Source organism: Netta rufina, assembly GCF_964035555.1.
Source record: "Netta rufina genome assembly, chromosome: 6".
Taxonomy (NCBI): Eukaryota; Metazoa; Chordata; class Aves; order Anseriformes; family Anatidae; genus Netta; species Netta rufina.
In genome coordinates this window covers 2,926,098-2,954,083 of record NC_140129.1, presented here as the reverse complement: position 1 = coordinate 2,954,083, position 27,986 = coordinate 2,926,098, and the positions used below count along the sequence as shown (strand labels likewise).

Sequence of the window (27,986 nt, the reverse complement as noted above, 5' to 3'; positions counted from 1 at the left end):
GTTTGACTTTGCTTATATTTCTGATTATATTACCATTATGTGGCAAAGGGGGAGAAAAGGTCTTCACAAAAGTCGTATACTTTGAGTAACTGAATTTTATGTACAGTTGAGTTGTGGTTTTCAATACTGAGAAACAGAAATTAAATAATAAACAATTTGCTAAAGAATCACAGTGTATTGCATGCACTTACCTAGTGCTGCCATGGTCTGTGCAAGCATACATACGTGCATTCATGTTTCTCCTGGGCTTTCGTTTGTCTTGCATGTACCTTAACTGCTAACTTCAGACCTTGAACCTGCTCCTCACAGTAAGTAACATTCCCCATTGTAAATCCTCGGCTGATGAAAATTGGCATATCCCTATAGAAATGTGGAGCTCTGCTGATCTGTTATCGGCCATATGCCTGATCCAGTATCTTTACGTACTGCCAGATTGTTTCTGCTTCCTAGGATATGATGCGATTTGCAGAGCCCAGGCTCCCAGACTGTGTGAGAACGAGCACATGGTCTTTATTTAAAGGTTGTGGAATAAGTTTCCAGACAATCGTACAATCTGAGGGTTGACTCGGTCCAATGATACGTGGATGAAGATATGTAACCCGCTTCTTCCTACTCCACCAGCAACAGCTCTGCACTTAACTGCTTCCTCAAAGGAGAACGGAAAAAGCTTCTGGAAGGTGTTTTGAGATGCTTTTAATGTTTCTGTATTAATCCCAGTGATATATTTATGAGAACATTAAAAATGCCTTAAAAATGCACTCTGTGAGTGCAAAAGATTGTATAAAAGTAATCTCAATAAATTTGGGGATGAACTTGTCACACTAAACTTCCTGAAATGGTTTGTCACAGCCTTTAAATCTCTCACTGCAGTGTACAAGCTTGGGCTGGAGACAGTCTGTACAGTCATTCCAGACTGATGATAGAACAGTTGTTTATGAACAGAGAACAGTAGTGTAAAATGATTAGCCGTTGATCTTTCTGATGTTTCTGGCATCAATTTTGATACCAATGCCTCCAATTGAATGATACTCTTCCAAACTTCTGTAACTAGGTCAGTATTGCAAAAGAAGAGTTCACTTTTTTCTTAACCTTGCAAGCAATTGAATCTCCAGTGAGAGGTAAATTTTGGTCTTGTATATTTGTAGAGGTTAATAGAAGAATTTTTTTTTCCAGTCTAATGTGTTAAATCATTTATTAGCTATATAAAATTACTAAAAAGTAGCCCTTTTCCTTTTTGATTTTTTTGTCAACCTGTTGGAGGTATAAGAGCTTCCAACACTGTCGTGTGTGCGTGTGCATATACAACATGATTGCAGGCACTTAAGCACAAAACATTGAGCTAATACTTCAAGAAGTGAAAATGGATTGAAAATGTTAGTGGGTTGCTATAAAGCACTTTTCTCATCAGTTTTCACAGAACACAGTTAGCAGCTGGGCTAGAGGACAAGTACACTTACCATTTCTTGTCTGCAACTCAATCTCGTTTTAGGATAGATTGGCCAGATCACTTGGCATCTTAGTGAAAGCACGGTCGGTCATACAGCTCTAGGTGAGGTACACATAGGCTACTAAAGCAGTTTTAAGTGTAGAACAAGATAAAAGCATACTTGATCTGTTTGCCTATTATTTTGTCCTTGCATTTGCTAGTTTTTGGCAGCATCTGGACATACAGAAGCAGAAAGATCTCAACTCCATCCACCTCTCAGCTCTCGTTTCCTCCTCAATCATATTCAGTATATAACTAGTTATGTGTAAAAGCCCTACTTCTGTATATACTCATTTTTTTTCAGTCAACATTAAACCGCTCAGATTGATTGGGAAGCTTCATGCTTCTTCCTTTTTCTCTCTGTTTCTTTGCTGATAGGAGAGCATGGTTATCTGCTACTTGTATCTAGGTGAACTGCTGTAAATGATGCACATTTCACCTTGCCTTGTACCAAGGTGAACAAATTAGGTGACAAATTAGGTGTCACTAGCAAGCCTCGGCAGTGTTTGGATGATTTTTTTAACATGTATTCTAGGGGATATTCTTTACCCAAAAATAAGTCTGCAGAAAATGAAGTCATAAAACATAGCTATTGATTTATCTTTAGCTTTCAAGTTTGATGTAAACTCACTAAATATAAACTTGGATTTTTTCTTAAAGTTTCTGTTCAAGTAATAATTCCAATTTTGTATTTTTGTTAGCATATTTAAACAAAGCTGCTATGTTTTGTCGAGTAGCAAATTGTTTTCAACTCGGAATATGTTAAACTTATGAAGTGTCTTCATTGTTATCTGATGTTGAATATTAAGTTATTTACATTTAATGCTAAATAGCAAATGACATTGCCTTGATGATGCAATTCCTGAAAATCATTGCAAACTACTCTGACTTAGTGTGTGGCAGCATAGAATCATATTTTGAGTTGCCTAGAAAGGTTTCTGTAGAACCTCCTTTTTAAATTAACATCCACGTAGATCTTTGGGACCAGTAAACTCATGCAAACAAAGTGCTAATAAATGTTCTTATCTTTAGTAATACATTTAAGTCAGTTATTGACTATTTATTTTTAAATCAGTAGTTACCTACTAAAATTGGGAATTGTGCAGTATGCATATTTAGCAGAAGTAGTTTAGCTGTGCGTAAGAGAATAAATGATGTTTGGCTTTTCAATTGTTATCTTCTCACCATCCCCCTAAATAAGAAAATAGAGACAATAGTGTTATATTGAGCCCTTTTTATTCATTAAGTTGTTTTAATGAGGTTTCCAGTATTACAGCTTGTCATAAGCATAGACGCCTCTGAAAACATACAGTAAATGTTCTGACTGACTGTAAATGTTTATCTTTTTCTTGTAACTGCCTCCTGTAAGTATGGCATGTAAGGCTACATATCTTAAATATACAGAGCCTGTGTTACTGTTGTGTAATGTTAATACAATTTCTGCAGTAAAAATACTGCAATTGTTATTCTGTTAATGCTAATATCTAAAAAGATTTGTGAGTCTGTTAGTGCCAATAAGTACTGCAATGAGCATAATACCACTACTGATTCTGCTTTTACACCTAAGTGCTTCCCCTTGTGTTTCTTGTAGGAAACAGAGATGAAGGTACACATGCACACAAAATTTTGCATCATTTGTTTGCTGACATTTATTTTTCATCAGTGCAATCATTGCCATGAAGATGGACACGACCATGGTCCTGAAGAGGAACGTGTACACTACCATAATTACTATCAGATCTCAGAGGCACCCTACCACCAGAATGCAGGAACAGAGTCTATGCCGAGTAAATTTTCAGCTTTGGAAGCTGAAAATGAGCAAAAATACTACATTGAAAAGATTTTTGATCGCTTTGGTGAAAATGGAAGATTATCCTTTTTTGGCCTGGAAAAACTGTTAATAAGCCTTGGTTTAGGAGAAGTAAGAGTAGTGGTGATAAATCATGATGATATTGGCCATGATCATGTTTCTCACCTATATGCTTTAGATGTACAGGAAGGAAAGCATTTTCACTCTCATAACCATCCTCATAGCCACTCAGATTCAGAAAATCAAACCATGGTTGGTATGGCTGCAAAGAGAAATCATAAATGTGACCATGAGAGAGATGCAGCTCTGTCATCTATAAAAGGTGATGGGAAACATATTCATGACCAGAGTCACCATCACCATCATCACCATCCTCATCTGCACCATCATCTTGACCATAATGGTACACATCATTCTCGCAATGATTCAGTTGGTCACAGTGAGCATGGAGAACAGAACCATGGACCTTCAACAGAGACAAACACAACACAGGATCAACGTGAAAGAAAACAACGGAAACAGAAGAAGAAACGAAAGAAAATCAGTGAGACTTCAGGAGATACTACACAAGATTATGCTCCAGATCATCATCCAGGTGATCAGTATGAGCACAATCGTGTTCATAAACATGATCACGTACATGATGCATCTCATATGCATGTACACCATCATGAACACAGTAGTGATCATTCTACTAGTCACGGACATCAAGATTCCGGTCTAGGTAACGAGGATGGACATCACCATACCAGCAAGCGAGAGGCACCTCGCAAGCAGATGGGTGTAAGAAAACACACTACTTTTTCAGCACGTAGTCATAAGGATCATAATGAAGATGAACGTGATCGTGAAGAGGTGAGTATGAAACGGAGAACTGGCAAGTTCACCTTTGCTGTTGTTAAATAATAATTGAAGATATGTACCCACAAGTAAAGCAGAAGGAAATGTTTGTGCCAGTTGCATAATACGGGCAGAGTGAAAACACTAAGAGGTCGGTGCCACAATATTGAATTTACTTTGTGAGTTTTCATGTCTGCCTGCCCATCATCTATCTTTTCTTAGGGTATCTTGCCTGCTTATCTCTGTTTAAAGATGATATTTCAGATTTTCTAAGATACCTTGTTTTCAGGTATCTTAGGTATTTCAGGTATCTGTGTTTGTTTGTTTGTTTTTTCCCTTCCCAAAATTCATGAGCACCTTTTTCCCCTCCCTATGTTTTTTGGACTTCTTTCTGAATCTAAGACTAGTAACCTTTTTGGAAACTGCGCAGAGACTTTTTCCTAAAAGAAACACATGTATATTTTCCAATGTGTCTGTAATTTCTTTGTCCTAAAAGAATGTGAAGCAATATAGATTATATAGGTGTTTGGAGACTGAGTTGTATAATACCGATATACGTACTGCTTGTTTCCCCTCATACATTTTATGCCTTTAGGCGTGTTTTAGCTCTGATGGAATGTTGTGGGACAGAGTTTTTTCTTTTCCTTTGTGTGTTATGAAATTGTAAGCTAAATTTTCCACAACTATAGTTTTTAATGAAATAGTTGCTTTCACATTTAATTTCTTTGTACAATTTGCTTGCAGTGCTTGAATGTAACCCAGCTGCTACGACATTATGGTCTGGAAACCAGCTCTCCAATATCTCCTGAATTGTTTACATACATGTGTCCTGCTCTGCTATACCAAGTTGAGAGAAGACTTTGTATTGTACATTATGATGAGCTTGAAGATTTTATGAAAAGTAAAACTGCATCAATTCAGAATAAAGATAAAACAGGTGCTTCAGGTAGGTGTGTAACGTCCAAAGGCTTTCAATTTTTTTTGCATTATGAATATCAACTTTGAAGAAAAGGTTGAAATGTCATACAACTTAGCATTGACTGCATAGTAAAGGAATGGTTGAAATTTAACATATCAGAAGAAATTTGAGACAACATTTGTTTAACTCAGGAGACATAGCATCCTGTTTGGTGCTATCATAGCTTCTCCAAAATGACCATGGCTCAGGAAACCACCTTTTTTCTTACTTTTTATTAGGCATAACACATTTTGGCCTTGATTCTTCCCACCTATATTTAGATATTGGACTCTTAGTAGGTCTATAGGCAACATGGAACATCCTTGGAGATAAAAGCACCTTTAGAGATGCACGTCTGCTCACAGTTCGGATTGTTTCCATCATTCAAAGTGTTACGTCTTTTTCATAAATTATAATGGAACTGTTGACAGATGTTTTACTGCAGTAAACTATTATAAATCTAAAAAGTATTGGGGACGTGAATATTGATTAGTACATAAGCGTGTATTAACAAAGAATGCAGTGCTAGTAATTATTTTTAATGACTCCAGCATCATTAAGAAAGATTAGCTTGTTGCATGTAAATCTCCTATAGAGAGACGGTATCTCATTTACTGTTGAGATGGCTGTAAATCAGATATACTGTATGTGTTTTGTGTGGCAGCAAATCACTTGTTTTCTGGGGTAGTCTCATTGTAGTAAGAGTTGACCCTTGCCTTGTCTTATTATCAAGCGGATTTGTAGAACGGCTTTAAGCATTTTCTGCCAATTAAGATGTTGAAACCATGCACGAAGCTGTCATGTTGCACATATTTTGAACCAGTTTAATTAGAAAGTTTATGCAGCTGAGTGCTTCTTTTAAAAAGAACTCATTTTCTTTCTATATAATGAGGAAGAGAGTTGATGAATAACCAGGCATGAAGATCCTTTAACGTTTGACGAGACTTAATTAGCAAAATAAGTGAACCTTACTGTGGACATTTAACATGTTTTTTGGTATTTTGAGTATAAATAACATTAGCCAGTTAATTGTAAACAAAAAAAAAATCACTTAATTTGGCTCTGTAAACAAACAGTAACTTCTGAAACAGGTCAACTTGATGTAGATAATGATAAATCACGATATCTAGCAATGTCATGTGTACTGTTCTGCTAGCTAGAATGAGACTTCAGGTGATGTAATAATCATTTTTGCTTTTTAAGTAAGGAAGTGAATCACAAAATAATAAGTCTTAACTGGTATTTGAGGGTTGAGGGAGGCGTGAGATGAATGTCAGAGTAACTGTTAACCTGTAGGTTGTGAGATTCTGCTAAAACAAAAATGTGTCCTTGCCCAGGCTAATGTAAACCTTCTTAGATAGAAATGCTTGTCAAAGTTAGGAGGATGCAGGTTTTTTAAAAAACACTAGATATTTGATTTTTTTTTTTTCTTCAGTATTAATTACACCTTCCCAAATATGCAATAGACTGGTGCTGCTTCTATTCACTTACACTAACTTGCAAGGTTTTCATTGGGTCTGACAATTTTCTAAAGCAAAATAATTTAATTAATAGGTGACCAAAAACTTAGATGACCATGCTGAGTTTTGTACCTGTAATTGTGGATAATTCCGTAAGATCTTCTAATAGAGGATTTTCAAGGGCTTTTTATCTACAACTGAGTTTTCATGGTGTACCTATCAGCATTACCATCATGCAGGGTTCCTAGGCAATTCAAAAGTAAGCGTGCATCCGAATATGAATCAAACTAATCTATTTGATTACTGAACTTCTAGATACGTAACAGGGCTGTACTGAAGAGGGTTGTATGATGTTATTTTCCCCCTCTAACTTCTCATCGTAACTCCACCTGTTATGCAGCCACGCAGACTCTGTGTGGACTGTCTAGCTGCTGACACACAGCTGTCAGTCAGCAAGAGAAGTAGATCCTGAATGTGGTAAAACTAGTGAAGCTTTTCATTTAATTTAATTTTTTCAGTTTGAATGATTGGGAATCAGTCAGTAGACATATTCTTCACGTTGGAACATAGAATCGGCTTTCCACATTTGAGAAACACCATGTTGTTCCTGTACTTTGAAATCATTTGGGAACGTATGTTGCTGTAGTTACTGGACAAACTGCCACTTGTATTTTTTTTTTTTTCTTTTCTTAGTTCAGTTCACTGAAATCATTAGATTTACAGCTGTCACTTGGTTGATTGTGAACAGATTGATGCTACCACAATTGCTTGATTCAGTTCTTCAGAAGCAGGGCCAGAAATTGTAGCAGCTCACTGTTAGCATGAATGGTGTAATTGCCATAGATATTGGCGAGGGTCTCTTACTGTGTTTGTGCTATGTACCTATAGACTAGAACCATGTTTACATCTCAAGTGAAAGAAGTTACATTTGAGAATATAATTCACCTACTTGTCTATGAAATACTGTAATGTATACCTGGATTGAGAACCTAGCCTCTCACAAAAGGGGCAGCACTGAGATACGATGCAAGTAAACAGTGAGCAAATTTTTCAAGTCAGGGATCAGCTAGGGCTGCTGTTTAAAGGTATTTCAGATCAGACAGCATTCCCTGGACCTTACCATTCCCTGAATGCAGGAAGGCTTTGCTGCACTGGAGCCTTGGTATTAGCTTGCTTTCTTCTGAAAGCTTGCAGATAGGTAACCTTTCTCAGCCTTCTAAGGAATCTACCTTTAGAATCTGTCCTTCTGCTCCGTTGTAATTTACAAATAGCTCTGCAAATGTGACGCAGAGCAGCCGTCTTTTGTTGGCTATGCAGTGTTTGAACAGAGGTCCCTCACAGAGGAAATTTTTGGATCACCTCCCTCTTACTTTTTTTTCCAGAAGAAAATTATAAACCAGTACCTAATAACTTGACTTCATTGACCAAGCCTTATCTAGTATTCCTTGGGCTGTTACACACCAAGATCTTTTATAACTTACGAGCTATTGCAGTGTTCTTAATACTGCATGTTAGGCCTATTTCCATAATATTTTAGTGTTTTGGACACTGCAGCTGTATGAAATCATTCAATAAAATTTTGTCAGATTTTTTTTTTTTTTTTCAGAGGTCTTAATGTAGTCCTTTTCATCTCAGGCGATAACTTTATCAGAATAAGTTTGTACACGTATGTAACTGTGGGGTCATATGCTGTTTTTGTGTATATTTCTTGTCCTTTGATTTGATGGCAACCTTTTGCTGATAATTTTGGATCCATACCCTTTTAAAGAGTTTAAACAACTGTTTTAACAGCTGCTGATTTTGACCATCAGCTTCGGAGTGGGGCACAGATTCTGTATTCTCCTTCTCATGTGCCTCACCTTAATCGGGGTGCCATGTTTAGATACTCTATCACTCAAAAAGGTATGTGCGCCCTTCAGAGATGCATCTGCCAAATCTGTGCCATGACAGCCAGTATACATAGCCTCCGTTTTCGGTCTCCATGTAAGGCTGCTGTTAGTGCCAGGTTAAATGACCATCAGCACATCTGTGTCCTGCCAGCTGGCTGTTAACTTTAATTTGGGCAACTTGAGCATGCACATTACGATTTGGTATTGGGTTACATGTCCATCTCTGCTGTTTCTTTCAGCAGGGCTTGTTCGTCGAGTGTACATGATTGAAGTGCTCTGGGGATGATTCAGGGTTGTGTAGCGACAGTATTTTGGTTTGCAGAGTCCTGCTTCCACTCTACACCTACTTTGTATTCCTGTTTTCTGACTTATGTTCTTTAGTTCCTCATGTGATTGCAGTCCTTGTCTTTTCACCAACTCTGTTTTCTTCTCAGTGTCAATCCCCATTCTAGTATATGCTGCATGCTTTCTAAATCTTTTTCCAGTCAGTTTCTCCTGTTGGATATGTTCTTGTAACCTGTGTGTTTGAATTGGATTGTTTCCTTTTCTGCACTGTCATGGGAGATACAGACTTGTTAAGAATGAGCATCCCCCAACATGGGTGAAACAGCAGATCTTGTAAGTTTTGGTGTTGAACCAGACAGGCTGCAGCAGACACACTTCTGGTGGCAAAGTCTTGTTAAATCTGATCTGTTGCATTTCTTTGTACAAGTAGAATTATTGGGACATTTGACTGCTGAGTGATGTGTTGCAGCTGCTCATTGAAACACATAATCTTCCTCTCTTCTCATCTTCCCACACCCTTCTTGGGTGTTTTTCCCTTCTTGGTGAAGAATGAGCAGAACTTCACAAACTGAGGGAAGTCAGATCCTGTACCAAAGTACAGAGGCACTAATGATTTTAAAATCAGAAGTTGCTAACTTTCATCAAAGCTTGCAAATTGCGTAGACATTTTTGATAGAGTGAAGCTAGGAAGAAAACTGGAAATACCTAAAGCATTTAGATTAAACCTTGGAACAAATAATTAAAATTTCAGCTTCAGGAAATTATGTTGTTGGAATGTCTCAGCCCAAGCAGTTACCATTTGTAAAGTGGGAGCCTCTAATGAAAATTGTTCAGCAGAGGTAACTTAGCTCACTCCATGTCATTGTAACATGTTACTTTGCATGGTGACATGATCACACTATCAGTGTCACAAAAGTTTGTTTCTTTTTCAATTATATTTACAGGTAATACCATATGTGAATATTAGTTTCATAATTCTCCATGTAAATCTCTACTTTGTGTTGTAAATACATTTCTATTTTTATGTGTATTGCTGTGATATTGAAAAGAGTTAAATCATTAATACATGGAGCCACCAACTATTCCTGTCTTTGGGGCTGTGAACCTTATGAACTGTACTATTGGAACTAAACATTTTTTAACTGTTCTTTGAAGTTTCTCTGATAGGACAAAAAAAAAAGTAGAAGAAAGTATTTTCCTAGGCCGAGATTCTGACAGCAAGAGGCATGTTTCGTTGTTCTCAGAATCTGTTTCTTCTGTCGTTCCTTGTCATGTCGAAATTGGCACATCTTTAATTAGCAGGATTATGTTGATTGTACCCTGTGCCATTATCACTGTTTCTTCCAATGACAACAGTAGAAATTCTCAGAAAAATGCAAACTGTTTCTTGTCGGTAGCAAGTTGCTTTCAGTTCTTTTTAAGTTCTTAGCATTTGATTTTAAGGTTTCTCTGTCAAAGGTTGAGTCTTACATTTTTTTCTCATAAGTAAAAATGTATTTTTCAGAGCACCAGATGAAGAGAATGGTGCCTAACTGAACATGTTACTCCTACCAAAGGGAAGGAAGTATTTACTCCACCTACAATTTCCATCAGAATATAATTGAAAATAAATGTTTAACATGAATTAGTGCCCATAGAGTCATAGTAAGTTGAAAAAAATAGCCAAGATGTTTTTGTTCCAGCATGAAATCTGGGGTTTTTGTGTTTCATGAATAGACTGCAGAGCTAAGCTGGGAGCTTGCAGTCAGTAAGAAGAGCTGGGCTGTTCTGTTCCCTTAGCTGATTGTCTTCTAACATTTTTCGATCTATTGTGCAGTGAATAAGCCTGTGTGTCTTTTGCTGTGGACCTGAGTACTAAAGGTACTTCATATTTTCAGCACCTTTTGAATGAACAATCACCCGAGTTAGGTTGAAGGAAAGTCACCTTCTTAAGACACAGTTGAAAGTCATTAATCCGTCTTTAAAGTTTTACAATTATTATTCTGATAAGCTTTCTGTATCCATTTCTTCCCACAGCCTGGTTTTGTGGTATCATCTCTATCACCGTCATTAGCCTGCTTTCCTTGCTAGGTGTGATCTTGATTCCCATCATTAACCAATGGTGCTTCAAATTTCTTCTAACTTTCTTGGTAGCTCTGGCTGTAGGAACAATGAGTGGAGATGCTCTACTCCACCTGTTGCCACATGTAAGTATTGCTTTCCTTACGTTTTATTCAAGTGCATATAGAATTTAGAAGGAACTGTTTGACAAGTGTCAACTAACAAATGCTCACAGCTGTAGATTGGCTTGGCTGATGGACGTCCTGAAACAGTATTTGAGCCTTGCCATTAAAAACAAAATATATGCGTGTTACTAATAAATGTAATTGCAGTTGCATATTCATAACCTAACTTTAAAAATATTTTAAAATGCCTGAGACCAAGAAAAGCACTTTAAACTTAGCGGTGTTACTTTCTTTTGATACTTGTGTATCAGTACCACCTTAAAGTGTTTCAGGGGATACAGCTTACTGATTACTAGCTTTTGGGGAGAAATTGACTTCTAATGTAACGAATCAAGAAATTGCCCAAACTCTAGGGGAAGGTAAGCAGTTTTTAATTTGTGACAGTATGCCATAATTGTTAGGAAAAAAGGAAAATGTGTTTTAAAACTTACTTTTATCCTTTGAACAAAAAGACTAACATTAATGTTTTCTTTTTGTAAACTTTAATACAGTGTGGTTTTTTTACGTATGTATATATTAATTTGTATTGCAGATCAGAGTTAAGTTTATAACTGATTGTAATAGTTAAAAACATGATGCTTGGTTGTTAGTGGGACAGTAGCAACAGTAACTGTGTGATTTTCCTAAGTGTTCTCAGTTCTAGCATTTAGCACTTTTTAGTCAGAAAAAAAAGCTGAAGCTTCTTTGTTTTTCCCCCTTCTAAAAATCACCCAGATGAATATTAGAGTAATAAATAGTCTAATTAAGATTTTCTGTGGTAAAACATACCTGTATGACAATAATCTTCTGAAGTGTTTTTGGTACTGCTTTTCTGAAGAGGCTCCGTATTTTGTCATCTGAGGTCAGAGCCGTTCCAGTCTCCCAGTTGCACCGGGTCACGCAGTGTTACTGCTTTCTCTCCTTTAGTCACATGGAGGCCACAACCACAGCCACCACCATGGCCAAGGTCACGTTCATGAACACAGGCATTCTCATCGACATGCCCACCCACATGGAATAGGGACTGAAGGCTTTCTAGAAGAAAATGATCCAGTGTTGAAAGGTCTTGTGGCACTTGGAGGCATTTATGTTTTGTTCATCATTGAACATTGTATAAGAATGTACAAGCATTACAATAAACAAAAGGTATGCAGTGAAATTGTGTGCTACTTGAAAAAAATCTTTTTACCTGAATGTATCTTCGTGAGTGTTGAGGAATTGTCTGCGTGGTGATTCATTATTCTGTGTGTATTTTATATATATATATAAATAAAAATATATATCATATATATATATATATCTTATACACACATATATATATATGTCTCTTATATCTTTTATATATATATACACATATTTAAAATGTGTGTTCCATTTGATTTCATGTGAGGAAACCCTTTCTAAAACAGGTTGCTTTTCTTAACAAAGTAATCTGGGGAAACAAAGTAGACATCAGATGGGGAAAATACCAGGCTTTTGGCAACATCCACTGAGGTATATCTCTAAATATTAGAAATTACAGCTCCTTCCTCAGAATGCTATGATCTCTTTGCAAAAATACAAAAAGGAAGTATGTAAGAAAGAACTGATAATAGAGCAAAACAATTGCCAGACAATTTAGGAGAAATGCAACTGTATACTCTCAACTAATGCTGCCAGTGTAACAGAAGTAGTCACAGTAGAAAATTGCAGACCTTCTGCTTTTGGTACAATGTCATTTAAATTGTTACTTGCTTCCCTGAAAAGAAAGGATTGGATTTTTAGGTCTGGAAGCAGGCTGTAATCATAGTGGTGGTATAAAAGGAGATTGAGTACTTGCAGAGGTATGTAAGTCAGTGGAAATTCAAGCCACCAAAGAGCCATATTATTTCAGCAGTCATTATTAAGTACACTTTTATGAAAATGACTATAACTGCTTCTCCCAAAAAGAGTGAACAAAAATTGCTCCAGTTTCATTCACATCAAAATTGCTGCCTCATCTGGACAGGCAGCAAAAGATTTTCTGTGCTGGAGGAGGCATTTCTTAGATCTTCTGATGAAAAGATAAAAGCTATTACATATCTCTAAGATTAATTAAATAGTTAAATCTCCTAAGATGCTTTAGCAAAACTATAATCCTTGCGGTATGGGGTGCGCACAGGAAGATGGCAAGCTTTTCTCTAAAGGAAAATATGAGGAAGTTGTAGGAGTAGAAACTTCTAAAGTTGAACAAAACAGGAGCTGTTCTTGTTGCATGCTTGCTTTCTTGAACAAAATAAGTGAATGCAATGACTCCAGGTATGTGTTTCTTGGCTGTTACAATGTTCTTTGCAATTATGTACTCTGTTACTGGAGTGAAATTGTGCATGTGTGTGGTAGTCTGTTTTTAAGATGTTTTTTGGCAATGCTTCATTTTTTTTCATTTCTGTTGACGTCCTTTTACAAATCCAATGTCAATTGTTTCCTATTGCAGAGTCAGCAGAAATGGTGCAAGAAAAAGCAGACTGAAGAATCACCAATTGGAAGGAAACTCTCAGATCACAAATTAAATAATAGACCAGATGCTGACTGGCTTCAGCTCAAACCCCTTGCAGGTAGCTGTTTATTTTCAGAATTTTTTCTGATTATGACATTCCAAGTAATGGCTTGTAACCTATGCTTGTAACCTATGGCATGTAGCATGTAACCTCTTGTACAGTTGTGCTGCTATTATGTAAATCATTGTTAATAAGGCTTAATAGACTTTCCCCATGCTATATATATTTTGTTTTTCTGAGATCTGAGACTACCATGAACACTTGCTAATATACCCTACAAATGGTTCTCAGACTTAGGAAGCAGTCAGGGTTTTTGGGTGGCTGTAATTCTTTAGTTTTGTTAAGCGCTTGGTTAATCTGGGCCCAGCTAGCTCAGACTTGGCAAAAACTAGATCAAAAATTAACACACACAATTTGAAAGATGATATGCTATTACACTTTAAAGATTCTATCCTCTGACCAATTACAATTTGGCCAAGAAAGCTAAGCAAAATTAATTTCTTCTCATAAATGTAATCAAATATCTCTGATTTTCTCAAGGATGTTTCTCAAGGATCCAGAATAATTTTCATATGCTATTCCTTCATAATAATCTGAATGCTTGTGCAGTATGAACCCAGAAGGAATGCCATAATACACGTCTCGAAGGGGCAAGAGAAGGGGAAGAGCTTTGCTTTGTAAACTTGCCTTCCGGTTGCCAGTGTGGCTGCTGAATTCATTGGTTGATGAAGAATGCATGCGCTATAAGTTATACAAATGCAATTTTGTTAATTTGAATGGTTCGTTGTAGGGAGTGTTAGGTCTGCAGCCTTCTCCATTCAGACAACTTAAAATGAGATTTGGAGAACTGACATAGAGCAAAAAGGCTTTAGACAGCCTCCAAATTATGTTTAAGAGCTTGTTTATCTAGAAACTCATTGTCTGCTGCATAGGTACTCTGTGCCATTTTAATAATTCCCTCTACTCCCTCTACTTTTTTTTTCTGACTCTTGAATATTTTTGTTCAGTTATTTTATGCTAATAAACTCATTGTCCATAAATGTTTTTTTCTATAATTGTTTTTGTCTCCTAGAGCACATATTGCCTCTTCCTTTTATTTAACAGTATTTCAGAAATACTAGTAAACTTAAAATTTATACACGCAAGCCTTCTGCATTGTTTTCAGTTTGTCTGTCTTTATAAAAATGGCTTTGGTTGCTGGCAGGGTAATGAGCTACATTAAAGGAGTTTCCTGTATGACACAAGTGTCTGTCACAAAGACAGTTGAGGTACAGAAGCAGTTTAAAGATCTGTTGTATCAGCGGCAGATCCTGTTACGTTTCCATGTCCTGTATGTGCAGCATTCCATCTGCAGCGTGTGAGCCGTCATGGTGCTGGCAACTCTCCTTTTCCAGTGTTCAACCACAAACTTTGTCAGTAGCAAAGTCATAGATGTACACCTAGTACACCTAGGTCAGGCTAAAACAGACTTCGTGTGCAATGGGTGCATAGCTGCTGCCTCACAGTGGAGACTTTTAGAATGCTGTATATGCAAATCACTGAAAAATAGCGTAATGGAATTTATTTATTCATTGACAGAATGTTAATCACACAATTATTAGATTAGGATGTGTTAAAACACTATTTCAGATTTCACAAAGCAAGTAAATTCTTAGCTTAATGTTGCAGTAGTAGCTGGATATATTCTGATCAGAATTAATGCAGTGTTTCTCTCAATTGACTACAATGCAGGAGCAGATGACTCGGTTTTATCTGAAGATCGACTTAATGAAACTGAACTGACTGACTTAGATGGCCAGCTGGAATCCCCTCCCAAAAACTTTTTGTCTGTAGAAGAAGAAAACAACATGCACCATCCTCACAATGATGTTATACGAGCTGCTCAAGATGCTCATGATGTTCACGATTCAGAGTACGACAGCCATGGTGAAGATAAAATGATAGCTAGGAAACACAGTCACCACTGGCATCACAAACATTCACATCATTCCCATGGCCACTGCCATTCTGGAAAAGACCTGAAAGATACAGGGATAGCTAATATTGCTTGGATGGTAATTATGGGAGATGGAATTCACAACTTCAGTGACGGCTTAGCAATAGGTAGGCAAAAACACTGAGTATTTTTCAACAGTTTTTCTCCTCATGTTGAGTAACTTTGGTCGCATTTTACTTATTAGTGATCACAGATTTCCACTTAGCTTCTGTGGTTACTGGCATTGTTTATTCTCCTTCAGGGCAGGAATTAAAAGGCCATCAGTTGTAATTGTCATCTTCCTTCTGTTAATATTCAGTGACTGCTTCCACCAAGATTACTTTGTTGGCATTAGTGACAGTAGCAATCTGTTAGATAAAGATAGGTGCCGAGTAACTTCCTTGTGAATTAAGGAGCACCGGTAGTGCATATTTGTTGTCTGGGTCTCAGTATTTGCCTCAAAGACAGAAGAAATGTCATTTGTTGTTACTTATATTTATTTATAATAATAATAGGAATATTATCATTAACACATAAATATTGTATTAATAAATAAGTCAGGTACTCCTGACTCCACATGTATGCATTAATAAATGAGTCAGCTACTCAAAAAAGTACTCCTTAGGATAATTTTATTCTTATTTCAGCAAAGTATTATTTCGGATTACAGTTAGTATAGATTTATGTCTAGCCAAATGTAGATTAAACTACCAAACAGAGAAATAGGAACAATTACAAATTTGATTAGATTACAACTTCAATTATTTTAAACCTCTAAATGTGATTTGAACTGTGAAACACATTAATTTTAACACATCATTACAAGTCAAAAGAAGCATAGGGGATTATCTCTTTATTAGGGTTTTGAGTTAACAATGGAATCTACTACAGTATCTCCACTTTCTCTTTATCTAATTTAAAAAGAAACCATATTTAATAAAAATCAACTTACTGCTTTATTTTTCATGTTGAATTTATAAGACATTTTGACAGTGGCTTCTAAGGCCAAAAAAGATCACTACGCCATCTGTTGAAAGCTTCACTGTATTAAAACTCCATTTCTAAATATTTCTGTGTCAAGCCCAACCACCTGATTGTTTGGTACAGTTTTAGAAATGTTTGTATTAATCTTTTTAATGTATATCAAGTTAGGAGGAATCCATACTTCTCTGAGGAAAGTTAAATTTCCTCTATCTTAAAGTTGTGCCTTTTTTCTACTTTATTTAGTGTTTTGACTGCTCACTACAGGCTCTTCTTGTACCTTTCTCAGCTATAGTACAGAAATTTAACATCAGTTTTCTCATCTCAGAATGATTTAAGGCATGAACTTAAAGTTGAATTAAATTAGCTTACACAAAAGTTACTAAAAGAATCTTGCACAAGTTTTTCTCCTTATTAACTTCCAAGTTAGGCTTATTCCTGTTGCTGAAAAAAAATCATGCTTTAGGAATAAGCATTAAAGAAATAGAGAGCTTGTGGATTACAAGAGTTTGGATTTCCAACCTGGAAAGGAGAGAGCTATCCTGTTGCTCATGTGCACTCATAATTACCCTAATAAACTTGAGATGCATTCAAAATGTAAAAACGATGCAGTTTATTAGCTTGTTACCTTTATGTCTTGTAGTGTGTTCTATCTCGGGATTTGCGCTTCAGATGAACTAAGCAATAAAGTACACAGTGCTGATGCACATCTGGGATACTTCCAGTGTAATGAAAAAACCATTAGTGTGCATTTTAGCAAACAAGTGTAATTTTAAGAAGTCTTTTGATGAAATTAGCTGCATTGAAATAGTAAAATATCATTTGTATCTTTCTTTAATTTATTTTTTCTTCCAGGAGCAGCTTTTAGTGCTGGACTGACAGGAGGAATCAGTACATCTATAGCAGTATTTTGTCATGAGCTTCCCCATGAATTAGGTAACTAATTGTATAAACTGATGTGTCTCATCTTCAGCTGGATGAAATATGTATCTAAAAGCTGTTGTGATACTTATCCTGGTAAGCGTAATGCAGTGCTGTTGCCGTAAGGGTGACCAGAACTTCCAGGAGTGATTAGTAGTATTTCAGTGTACATAAAGAGAATATTAATACAAGATTAGTTTGTCAGGCATCTAGCTACAGCTGTTCTGTGAAGTGATTTTGAATGTGTTTTAAAAATATTCTTAGGAGTATAGTGTACACATTTTTGGTGTTTCACCTCTGCAGTTTATATAGTTTCATACTAGTCCACATGGCGCTGTCTTTAAAAAAAAAAAAAAAAAAACAAAGTCACACATCCTATGGTATATTATAGAAGGTTAAATGAATTAGCAAAATTCTTTGTGGAGATCTTTAGAAGATGCTTCCTACCAGTTATCACCAAGTCCAGTGGGTGTGGATGACTATTTAGATAAGTCCTGTAGGTATTGGATTATTATTCAGCCTGTAACCTGAAATTGTGCTGGATTAAACTGTGTGTGTAATCACAGTCAAATACCCATCGAGGTGACAGGTGAAAACTTTACATAGGTAAATACTAAGCACAAGGTAAGTAATGGGTGCAGATGGGACAACAGAGAAGATATTCGTGGTGCTATTACTACAGACAGTATTGCTAATACCATAGTTCACTGTATATGCTGTGGATTCTGATTCAAGATTGAGCAATTAATTTCTAGAATATCCGACACAGGAATAATATATTCATTACCCTATTAACTATGTATCATCTTTCGCTCATATTCATAAGAGCTCAGTTTGAAGAGAGTAAAACTACTAGCTGGTTAAGAGCTGAAAATTTAGATCTTTATAGATCTACCTCCATCAGCAATTTTAGCAGAGGTGGTCTGAATTCAAAGTAACGCAGGTTTACCTGGCATATTTTAAACCAGCAAGCATTCATGAATACAAAGTCATTCCTTCTGAATGTAACTGTTCCTTTTCCTAGCACCTTACTTCTCAAATTCATTGTCACCTGTGGGAACTGATGCCTCATTATCCTCTTGAATTTGCAGGGTAGGATGTACATAGGTAACAGGCATGGTCAAAACTAAACCTCTGTTTTCATGTGCAATGACCAACCTGTGTGAAGTAAAGGCAAGTCTGTGTACAGACGTATTCTGTGGGAGTAACAAATCTAGATTCCTCTATTAACCTTTAACAGTTAATCACTAATACTTTCTGTCAATCATATGATGAATAGATGCCTTCAACTCATAATGTAACCAAGGACTTGCTGCACAAAAATCATTTTGTTATAAGAGCTTTTTCATAATCCTGTTGCCCAATCTTCCTTTGAGCCTCTAGCAGCATTTTACTTTGGCAGTGCCTTGGATTGCTGAGATAGGTAAATTAGCCTACATTTACTATTTTCTCTCCTGGAGACTACCAATACTAAACTTACCCTGTCTGCTCTCTCCTCCTCAGGTGATTTTGCTGTGCTTCTTAAAGCTGGCATGACGGTAAAGCAAGCTATTGTGTACAACCTCCTGTCTGCCATGATGGCTTACATCGGGATGCTGATAGGCACAGCGGTGGGACAGTATGCGAACAACATCACCTTGTGGATCTTTGCGGTCACTGCAGGCATGTTCCTCTATGTGGCACTGGTTGATATGGTAAGGTGATCATGGTTCTGTCTTCTTGGCGTTCCCTGCTTCAAGCTAGGATTTGAAATGGCACCTACCACGGAACATTTTTTGTTGTGACAAATACCTTCCGTGTACATTTGTGCTGACTATCCTATTTTCAAACCACTTGTTTTTTAATTTTTTAACGTCTTCCCCAAAAGTTAACTGGTACAAAATGGTGTTTGATTCTCACTGGCAGACTTGTCAAAGCAAGCAGGCATCTTTCAGTTAGTGTAAGCCACAGACACACATAGGCTTTGGGTTTCAGCAGTTCTTATTGGAACTGCATCACTTCTTTGTCACTGTTCATGAGGCTGTCAGGTGTCTGATGTGCTCTGAGGTGGGCTGATTGCATTAGTCTCCTGGTGCTAAGTAAAGCAGGTGACGTTATGAAGACACCTCTCCCCTCAGACTCTGTGGCCAGTAGTTGCTACTTCCCAGCCTGGTTTCTCACCCATAGTGGTATTGTTGAAGTGTTAGCTAAGGCTGCTGAAAACAAAGGTTCTGTTTCTGATAAATTTGCTGATATCACAGAAGCTGTCTTGGCAAAGAAAGTCAAATATGGGACATTTCATTATAGAGAACTTTAGTAAATACACTCTAGTGATGAAGTCATTCTATTGTAAGGTAAATGAGCCCTTTCCAGGCTTGCTGAAGAGAGTGGCTGCTAAGTCAAGAATGATTTTTCATGCAACTTCAGATGTTCAGCTATAACTTGTAATTACTGAGTAATCCCTTGTTTTAAGTTTTGTGGCTGGTACTTTTTTCCTATATGCACCCTGACTGAAGACAGCAAAGGAAAGGCAGTACTTTCATTCCTTTATTGTTTGTCCTTTTCCTTGGTCACTGTAGCATCCAAATAATGAAGGACTTATGGTCTGACTCTAAACAAGAGCAGGAAAGCCTCTGTGTGACACACTTGAAACTGCACCACATTTTTGTATTGATGTTTCAGTAATCTAGTTACCTGTCAAAAACCTTGTTCTCAGAGTTTAGTCCTTCCTTAGCTTAACAGAGGTTCACGAAGGTGCGTTTTTTATCCATTCCTTACACCAGCCCATTGAGAATGGACCTTCTGGTATTCTTGCATCTGATTGTCCTGCAATTTCTCTAATTACATGTTTTCTAACACAAAGTAAAAGATGCTGTTCTTCAGTAGAACCTGAAGCAGGGATATTTTCAAACCTCCAGGCTTTCCATGACCTCCACAATAACTTCATGTGGTGATAACTATCAGAAAAACAATCATAAGGTCTTCCCTTCTGACACTGCCGTTATGGTTTGAGTGGGTACATTGGATTTTCCTAAATTCCTCCCTAGTCCAACTTGAATCAATTCATCTTACTGGCAAATAAATATATGGTTTTTAATTTCTGATATCTCTAGGGCTGAAGCTATAACCTGTCAACTTCAAGATGGTGTTTTTTTTTTTTTTTATATTGACAGGACCAGACTCACTGTGTGCTCCCTAAAATTGGTCATATCAATATAAAGCTTATAAAGTGAAATGTTGAGTAATCTACAAGTGAGGAACCTTTTCATACCAGTTTATTTATATATTATTTATATATATATATATATACACACATACACATACACATATGTATATATATATGTATATTTAATTTCTCAATGGGTCAATTTGTCAGCTTTTCAAAATACAGTAATGCAAGACTAGATGGGTAATATATTTATCTCTTCAGCTGATTCGATGCTCTGATAATTTGTCTGTTGCACAGTATTCAGGTACTTGGAATAACCTAAACAGTTACAGCCTATTTAATGAAGAGCAATATTAGAGACTTGTGCTGTATACTACCTGAAGTTTCTGTTCTGTATAATGTTTTCCTATATTAAGTATGCCTTAAATGAATTTCTTTGTTTACCTCATGCTTTCCTGAATTAATTTATTCACACAACATTTTGTTATTTTTGTCGTCTTTGACAAAAGACGGTTTTGTAAAAAACTTCATAAGATTTATTTCGACATCTTCTAAGTCTGCTCTTGGCCCTTTTGTCAGTACTACTTAACTTTTCTTCATAGGTGAGGAACAGGAAGAACTTTCAGATTTTTTTTAATACATGTACCTAGTTTTCTCTTTATTTAGTTGTAGCGTACAGATTGATCTGTACAGATTGATTATTCCCATACTTAAGAGGAAATATATGTGAATGTGTAAGCATGTAGCATGACAAATAAATGGCTGAGTTAATCAGTTAAGTCATTATAAAGGGTATGTTTATAGCAATGTAATTGCTGTAGCAATAGTAAAAACTTTTATTATGTTTATTTGAGCATGGCTAGTTTTAACTAACTAAACAAACTTGAGAGAGCAGAGTTCAGAGAATACTGACCTGGTCCTTGTCCTGAGAAACTTAAACTTTTAAATAGATGTGTGATCCAGGAAAAGCTCAAAAAATGTCCACAGGAAAGGCATTTTGAGTTTGCGTAGTAAATACATGATGTGTCTGAGATCATGTATTTACATGTATTTACATTACATGTAAAATGTAATGACTGGGTGTAGTTTTAACTATTGGTGGATTGTTTTTATAACTAAATCCTGGAATGTTTATTCTTGTTCAATAATGTCTTGTAAACTTGTCAGTGGTGAAATGAAATAAAGGTGAAATAACTTTTTCAGAACTGTTTTTCATTTTAGCTTCCAGAAATGCTTCATGGAGACGGAGATAATGAAGAGCATGGCTATTGTCCTGTGGGACAGTTCATTCTTCAGAATCTAGGCCTGCTTCTTGGATTTGCCATCATGCTGGTGATTGCCCTCTATGAAGACAAAATTGTGCTTGACATCCAGTTTTGACCTAATTCTGGTAATCACTGTGGATTCAATAATATTACTGTATGGCTTTGAGTCTGCACTGTTTCACTGTATGCACGTTGCTCAGAGGAAAAGCAGTGGCTTGCACTACTTACACAAGTACAATATATTCATTTCTGTGTAGATTAATTCCTGCTTTTTTCTAATTCAAATCAGATGAGATTACTCAATATGTCTTCTAAACTGAAGTGACTGATAATTTGGAAATACTAAGTAAGAGAAATAAATGCCCAGTTGGGTGCGCTACTTGCTTAAATAAAAAACATACAGGATCTACACACTTGGGAAAATACCATTTCATACTACATTTGAGCAAAACCTGGAAAATGTTGCAGCTGAAATTCATACCTCCAAAGGAACCTGAGTAAGCTTTTAGTACCGCACAAGTCTTAAGCAGTGGGCATATATATGCATATATCGATTTGTGCATATATATGTATCTGTTTATTCATTTCTGTGTTGATCCGTCTACATAGTGGTGACTTTAAGTATTAAATCTTAACAACGGTAGTTAACTGGAAACCACTGTGATGTTTTAAATTTAAAAAATGAGTACAAATCTAAGCAACGTTTAAATTTTTAAGAGTACACCTTAAATTGCACTCCCTTGTTTATATAAACTTCATGTGTAAGAAGGCAGGCTGTTGCAATATACGCTGCAAAGTGCTGTGTTCTGTCAAGGATCAGTTTGACGATGTTTTCCTGACTAAGATTTATTTGATGTTTGTCCCTTGATATTAGTAAGAAAATGCAAAATGCAATAGAATTAGTGCTAGCTTGGGGAAATCCCTGATGTTGGAGTTACAGAGCTATTCCTGGTTCTTTTCTACAGATGCTAAACATGTATTGTGTGCCACTTGCACCATAAACTACTGAAGAATTGTGGCTGAGAATGTGTGCAAACTCCCTTTTAGCAGAGAATCCATATGGGAATTATTCCGTTTTTTAACGGTTGTTTTGGATTTTTTTTCTCCTCTTTATGTTAAAAAAGAAAGTCCAAAGTGGAAGATGCTAGTTACTGAACATGGGCGCAAAAGTTAAATTATGGTCTGTGTATGTAGTACTGGTGGGTTATTTGCAATACTATAATACCAGATCAAAATCTGTTTCTACAATGCCTCAACATCAGACATGGTAGCACCAGCCATCTCACAGTGGAAAGTAAGAAAGATTTCTACTTACAGCATAAAGGAGTTCATTTCTATGATTTTTTTTTTACAATTTGGGTATTTAGATTATTAAAAAGCAGATGTGGTAGATCTGTTGTACGTGTCATTTGAAAGGACAGACTGAGAATTCGGGCCTTAATTTGCTGGGATCAGATGTCTTAGGATTTTGCCGAGATGTTTATATTGCCAGATGTGAGTTAGTTCTTCTTGTACCCATCTCCTTGAAGAAAACACAAAGCAAATCAGTGAGTTTGTGAGGAGTGCAAGTTGATTCTGTAGTACCAGTCCTAAGCATGGTAGTAGCCTTTTCTGGAACACACAGTTCGTCGTCTTCTTTGTGTATGGCAGGTAAGCTGTATTTTGACTATGTGCCGTAAGTTTTGTTTCAGTCTGCTTGGTGCCAGTGTAGCTGCTAAAAACATACTGATCCTAACGCCTTTAAAGAGCACCAGTTGGTATCTTCATTCCATTTCAAGTTTGTGTGTTTCTTGTGGCCTGTTACTTTTTGAAGCTTCATGGGTCAATTTAGTTTTTACCAAGAGCAGCTTGTATATTTTAAAGGTATTGGGTTGGTTCTTGCCAGTATTTCTTCCTAATGCAGTATCAAGAAACAGTATTAAGGGTCCATTTCAAAGAAGAGTGCAGTTTCTTCAGTGAAGAAGCCAAAAGCCCAGAGTTCAATACAGCCATTTGATGCTCAGAACTCAGGTTTCTTTGTTTTTCTTCTTTAAACACATTTACTGTTGGACCCTAATTAGCACAAACAATGATGTTAGCTTCAGTTTGCTGAACTTCTGCAATGTAAAGATCCTGGGTGACACTTTTTTCCTAGTGCCCACATTAGGTCTGTGAGTACCGTTTTCAAAGAGACTTAAGTCACTGGATAACTTCTGAGAATTTTAACTTAAAGAACCAATGTTGTTTATATATTGAACTGACCCTTAATTTTAAATTTCTATTAATTTCTGTCAAGTATAAGGGGTCATGTGGTTGAACTGATATTGTCAAATCATTTTTTTTAAGTTTATTTCTTGTAATACTTTTACAAATGAAATTTTCTTTATTTCAGGTAGAATAATTACTTTTGTATTAGTTGGAGTATGGTTTTAGCTTAATACACTGCCTATATAGGGAATATAGTAAATTTCCTTCCAACACCATCTTCAGACAAGGGAAAAATTGGTCCTTGAAGGCAGGTACTGCATTTTTCATTAAATACATTGTTTTTCTTTTATTTTCTAGTATTTATTACAACTTATGAAGAACAGTGTAACAGCTGTGACTTCTGTAGATTTCTACCAGTACTGAATTCCAAATCATTCTAATGTACGCTTTTAAGTCATGTTACAGACAATCTGAATTCCACTACATTTCTACTTGGCTTCAACATTCCATTCTGCTTGGATCCAGAGTCTCATTTAACTTGTATTTGTTGGAGGGCATGTTACTTGTATATTACAATGCTGTCACTGTGTGACATCCCATATGAATTTTGATGTAGATCACATTGCACTCAATCCGCTGTGATTATGCTTAGAAAATATTGTAGTTGCTAGATGCAGTGTGATTTTTGTTTTTATTTTTTCCCCTCCAGTTAACAATTGAGTCTATGGTTTCAAATGTGATTATGGTCCTATAAGATACAGCTGCGCTATCAGTTTTTTGTTATAACTAAATCATTTTTAAAAATTTTATAAAGCTGGAAAAAGATCAAATGCTGTTTTGTTCATTGTCAACAGTGTTGTGTTCATTTTATGTATGTTCCTTATAAATAAGGAGCCTTCAAAAAATAAAATTATTCAAGGAGCAGTTATTCTTGTTGGCTTGTATAAGATTTTATTGTGCACCTTTATATTTTAGTATTTTGCTTCAATTCTCATGAAATGCACAAATGCAACATTGTAAAGATATATATTTATTTATCCTCCTTTCATGTGTTGATTTCTCTTTCAAAATGGCATTTCAGAATGGACATGCATCCCTAATAAGTGATTTGGAAATGCACCTCCATAGATTGTGGTAGGTTTACGAATTAAGCTGACATAATAGTGCCACCCCCCGTCTGATCCAGTGTTCTTGTGGCTTATCCGAAGGGAGGGTCATTGCAATTACAAAGTTGGTGGAATGACCAGTAGTTGACAAGACACCTCTTCTCTCGCTGGTCTTGTACAATGGGGCCAAGTAGCTGGGTCGCTGTGGAATGTCTGCTCTCTTACAGGGCTTTAACCATATCTGCAGCAAAGAACAAGCCTTTTCACTTCAGTTAAAAAAAAAAAAAAAAAAAGAAAGAAAAAGTTGGGAAACACTCTTGGCTTGCCAAAATATTTTTGTCGGTGGTGTTTGTTTTCTTACAGGTAGCCTTTGAAAACCTGTTTCTTGATTACTCATTCTTAGCAGATTGTTTCCTCTCCCAAAATCTGCAACATCGGACCTGCTGTTGCCATCATCATTAGTAGAGGATTCTCAGCTCCTCTTAGATGCTTAATTTGGTTTTCAACACAAAGCATTTTCAATTCATTTTTTTTTTTAATTACCCCGTTGGTCCCTTCAAGGCTAGAACTTAGGTTCCACATCGTTCTACAATATTTGTTCATATCTAATAATACAAAATATCACCAAATGAAAGATACATACCACAGGTACTGTGTCATAGAGGATTTTCGGAAGGGATTCTCCTAGCTTCTTAGTTTCTCTGTTCCAGCGTGCTCCATCCAAGAACAGTCCCTGAATGTAGACACCTGAATCAGTTGCAAAAGGTAATATATTAAGCAAAAACTGGAAGAGGTTTCTAGCTGAGAGCAGCAGCTAGGGCAGCACACTTTTGCCAACTGTCTGTTAGTTGTGTGGGGCCTTTTTGTCCCCACACATTTTTTGTTTTTTAATTTTTGTTGTGTTCCAAATAATCAAATAACTGAGTTTAACACAATCTTTTACAGCATTACAACTTATTACTTATTATTATAATTCTATAAAGCTTTATAAAGTTGCAATGTCTTGCAGTATCATGGTGTATCTAGTATTTATAATGTTGAGGGAAGTAAAAAGTAAAAATCCAAAGTACAGGACACTATTTTCACAGTTGTCATTACAAAGTTTTCTGTATGTACTACAGACTATAAACTTTAATGTTTCTAAACTAGGAGATTTGACTATACAGACTCTTTCCCCAGTTACTATTAATTGTTTTGTTGCTTGTTTCACATTGCCATTTGGCAATTAACCATTTAAAGGTTATATAACAATTTAAATATTACATCTTTAAAACAGTTCATTAAGAGAGTTGAAAAAAAGCAATTCTTTTGAAGATTCGCACCTTTGTGTTGTGTAGACTTGAAAACTGTAACTTTTAAGTACAAAAATAAACCTGCCTCAAGAACAACAAAAGAAGTTGAAAACTGACTGGGTGGTGGTCTCCCAGTCAAACTGCTAAACCCTTCTCACACAACTACCAACAAGCACAGCCAACAGCAAAGGGTTTGTTTTCACTCAGGGGAATAAGCATCTTCAGATGTGTTACTCAACTGAACTAAACAAAAAGAACAGGCAAGCCAAACACGGCTTAAAAGTGATCTGTTTTGGGAAGTTAGGGATAAGCAGTCTTCTCTTGGTATTACTTTTCATCTGTGGGCTGTTACTTTTCATCTGAGTGCAGTAATCTCAGCAGTATTGAAATGCTGTCTTGCATAGTATTTTGAGAGCAATGCAGTTGTGTATGTTTTCTAACGGAGTTCATTAACTTAATTGCATAACTCTGAGTCTGCAAATTAATGTTAACTTACAAATGCATCAACACAGGCAAATAAATGTCATGTATTTACTTACCATCTTCAGGAGGGATTTCATATTCCTTATCTTCCAGCACTTCGTAGTCAAATGCTAGTAGGTCTATTGGAATAGTGTATTTTCTGGCATAGTTCTGCTGGGCACCTGTTAAGAACGCTTGAGTGAAGAAGAATCCTGAAATCCAGAAGACGGGTGGCATACCATTTTCGTACCACAGCTGCAAAAGAGAGAGGAGGAGGAAAGTAGGGGGGAGCAGCTTTTGTCTTTTGTAGTATTTAGGAACTCAAATAACTTGTGAAATAACAGCCAAAATAGTTTCTGCAGTGGTATGTTTGGATGGCTGCTACGTGTTTTCCACCAAGTTGTTAAAATGTCACTAGCTTATGGCTTTTCTTGTTGTTGTTTTATTTTAAGACTGAAGAGGACAAAACACCACTGCACCTACTGCCTGGAAGTTCTTAGCTAATGTAAATGAGTTAGTCTGTTAATCTTGCATCATCTATGTAAGCTCATCAAATGTACAAGTCACCCTTTCTCTCTTGTTATCAGAGGCTTTTCAGCATGATGATCTTTGTTTCCTCATGCAGGTGGCAGGTTTTTTTTTGTTTTGTTTGTTTGTTTTTTCAGGCTTTGCTTTTCTTCATTGGATTTCCCTTCCAGGGTCAATGTTGCATGTTGTGTGTGGGTGTACACGCACTTGCAGCAAGTTGAAGATGAGGGTGGGTGAGTTCCTTATGAGGAAGAAAATGGAATGGCCTAATTAAAATCTGTTTTTGGGGTATACAGGGGTGTCCTTTTCCCCCTTCCCCCCTTCCCCTAGCTTACAGTGCGGAAACTTGTGTATAAAAAATTTTGAATGCTGGATTTCATTGCATTTAGGTGTAATATAAGTGAGGTCTATAGCAATGGTTAATACTTCATCCAAGAAGACATTTTTCTGGTTGTTGTACACATAACTAGAACAATTGTTGTAAACATGAGTTTTGAACAATGTCAGAAAAAAAAATGCATTACAATTACATTACTGCAGAGAATTATAATGGTTACCAAAGTACTCGTCTTTCTGGTTAGTTTTCATCCAAAGAAATAAACAAAATCCTTATAGATAATGGCAGTTTCTCCTTCATACAAGTTTAATATCTGTCCTGGATTCTGTTCAAGAA

General features: G+C 36.4%; 2 protein-coding genes across 7 annotated transcripts in view; one reads left to right on the top strand and one right to left on the bottom strand.

Annotated features, from left to right (window-relative positions):
• The window catches only part of SLC39A10 (solute carrier family 39 member 10), a 76,753-nt gene that overhangs the window by 36,034 nt on the left and 12,733 nt on the right, over positions 1–27,986 (top strand). For 4 of the 6 annotated variants that reach the window (XM_084289023.1, XM_084289024.1, XM_084289020.1 and 1 more), the window contains 9 exons: positions 3,078–4,151; positions 4,881–5,082; positions 10,745–10,914; positions 11,860–12,078; positions 13,385–13,505; positions 15,180–15,551; positions 17,260–17,340; positions 18,829–19,019; positions 21,695–24,953. In XM_084289023.1, coding sequence (XP_084145149.1) covers positions 3,087–4,151; positions 4,881–5,082; positions 10,745–10,914; positions 11,860–12,078; positions 13,385–13,505; positions 15,180–15,551; positions 17,260–17,340; positions 18,829–19,019; positions 21,695–21,853 — 2,580 coding nt within the window. In that variant the 5' untranslated portion in view covers positions 3,078–3,086 and the 3' untranslated portion in view covers positions 21,854–24,953. Of the gene's footprint in view, positions 1–3,077; positions 4,152–4,880; positions 5,083–10,744; positions 10,915–11,859; positions 12,079–13,384; positions 13,506–15,179; positions 15,552–17,259; positions 17,341–18,828; positions 19,020–21,694; positions 24,954–27,986 lie in introns of those variants that run through there. The other 2 variants (XM_084289021.1, XM_084289025.1) reach the window with 2 other exon arrangements.
• Positions 25,066–27,986, bottom strand: part of DNAH7 (dynein axonemal heavy chain 7) — a gene marked incomplete at both ends in the record, with an annotated part of 109,016 nt that continues 106,095 nt past the window's right edge. The window contains 3 exons of the mRNA XM_084289395.1: positions 25,066–25,272; positions 25,675–25,778; positions 26,863–27,040. Coding sequence (XP_084145521.1) covers positions 25,066–25,272; positions 25,675–25,778; positions 26,863–27,040 — 489 coding nt within the window. The remainder of the gene's footprint in view (positions 25,273–25,674; positions 25,779–26,862; positions 27,041–27,986) is intronic.